The sequence below is a fragment of the Emiliania huxleyi genome, assembly GCF_000372725.1.
Source record: "Emiliania huxleyi CCMP1516 chromosome Unknown EMIHUscaffold_139, whole genome shotgun sequence".
Lineage (NCBI taxonomy): Eukaryota > Haptophyta > Isochrysidales > Noelaerhabdaceae > Emiliania > Emiliania huxleyi.
The window spans coordinates 345,191-346,227 of record NW_005201202.1 but is presented as its reverse complement, the minus strand read 5'-3'; the positions used below and the strand labels follow the sequence as shown (position 1 = coordinate 346,227).

At 71.3% G+C, this 1,037-nt stretch overlaps 1 protein-coding gene across 1 annotated transcript in view; it reads left to right on the top strand.

The window, feature by feature from the left end:
• The window catches only part of EMIHUDRAFT_71074 (glutamine amidotransferase), a gene marked incomplete at both ends in the record, with an annotated part of 3,200 nt that overhangs the window by 728 nt on the left and 1,435 nt on the right, over window positions 1-1,037 (top strand). Inside the window, 2 exons of the mRNA XM_005788071.1 lie at window positions 145-332; window positions 492-1,017. Of these exons, the coding sequence (XP_005788128.1) occupies window positions 145-332; window positions 492-1,017 (714 nt within the window). The remainder of the gene's footprint in view (window positions 1-144; window positions 333-491; window positions 1,018-1,037) is intronic.

Genomic DNA, 1,037 nt, shown 5'->3' with positions numbered 1-1,037 from the left:
GCGCCGCTCGCTCCTGGCGTGGGCCGTCTCGCCCCTCCCCACCACCCTCACGCCCTCACCACCGCACTCCACCGCACTCCACCCCGCCCTCACCGCTGTCCTCGCCGCTCCCCACCGCCCTGGTGCCTCGCTCGCGCCACTCAGGTCGAGGAGGGGTCGACGCTGTTCGAGGGGCTCGGCTCGTCGACCAAGGTGCTGCTCACGCACGGCGACTCGGTCGACAAGCCCGCCGACGGCTTCCGCATCGTCGGCCGCTCGGGCCAGATCGTCGCTGCGATCGAGTGCGCCGAGCGGCGGCTGTACGGCGTCCAGTTCCACCCCGAGGTGGACCTGTCGGTCGACGGCAACGCCATCCTCTCGAACTTCCTCTTCAAGGCGCCTCCGCCTCGCTCCCGCCGCGCCTCCCCTCCCACGGCCGCCCCTCCGCCCCGTCCCCGGCCCGCCCTTCCGCCCCGGCCCGCCCTTCCGCCCCGGCCCGCCCCCCGCCCCAGCCCGCCCCGCGCCGGCGCGCAGGTTGCCAAGCTGTCCGGCTCCTACACGATGGAGTCGCGGCAGGAGGCGGCGATCGAGGAGATCCGCGCCACCGTGGGCGACAAGAAGGTGCTCGTCCTCGTCTCCGGCGGCGTCGACTCCTCCGTCTGTGCTGCTCTCCTGCACAAGGCCATCGGGCCGGAGCGGCTGATTGCGCTGCACATTGACCACGGCTTCATGCGTCACGAGGAGTCGTCGGGCGTCGTGAAGGCGCTCGCTGCGCTGGGCGTGCCGATCGACGCGCTCGACGCGACCAAGGACTTTGCAGAGGCGGTCACCGAGGTCAACGGCAAGACCTCGCTCCCGCTCGCCACCGAGTGCGCGCCGGAGCTCAAGCGCAAGATCATCGGCGACACGTTCATGCGGGTCACCCAGGCGATGGTCGAGAAGAAGGGGCTCAAGGCGGAGGATGTGTACCTCGCGCAGGGCACGCTGCGGCCCGACCTGATCGAGTCGGCCTCCACCCTCGTTTCCTCCAACGCGAACGTCATCAAGACGCACCACAA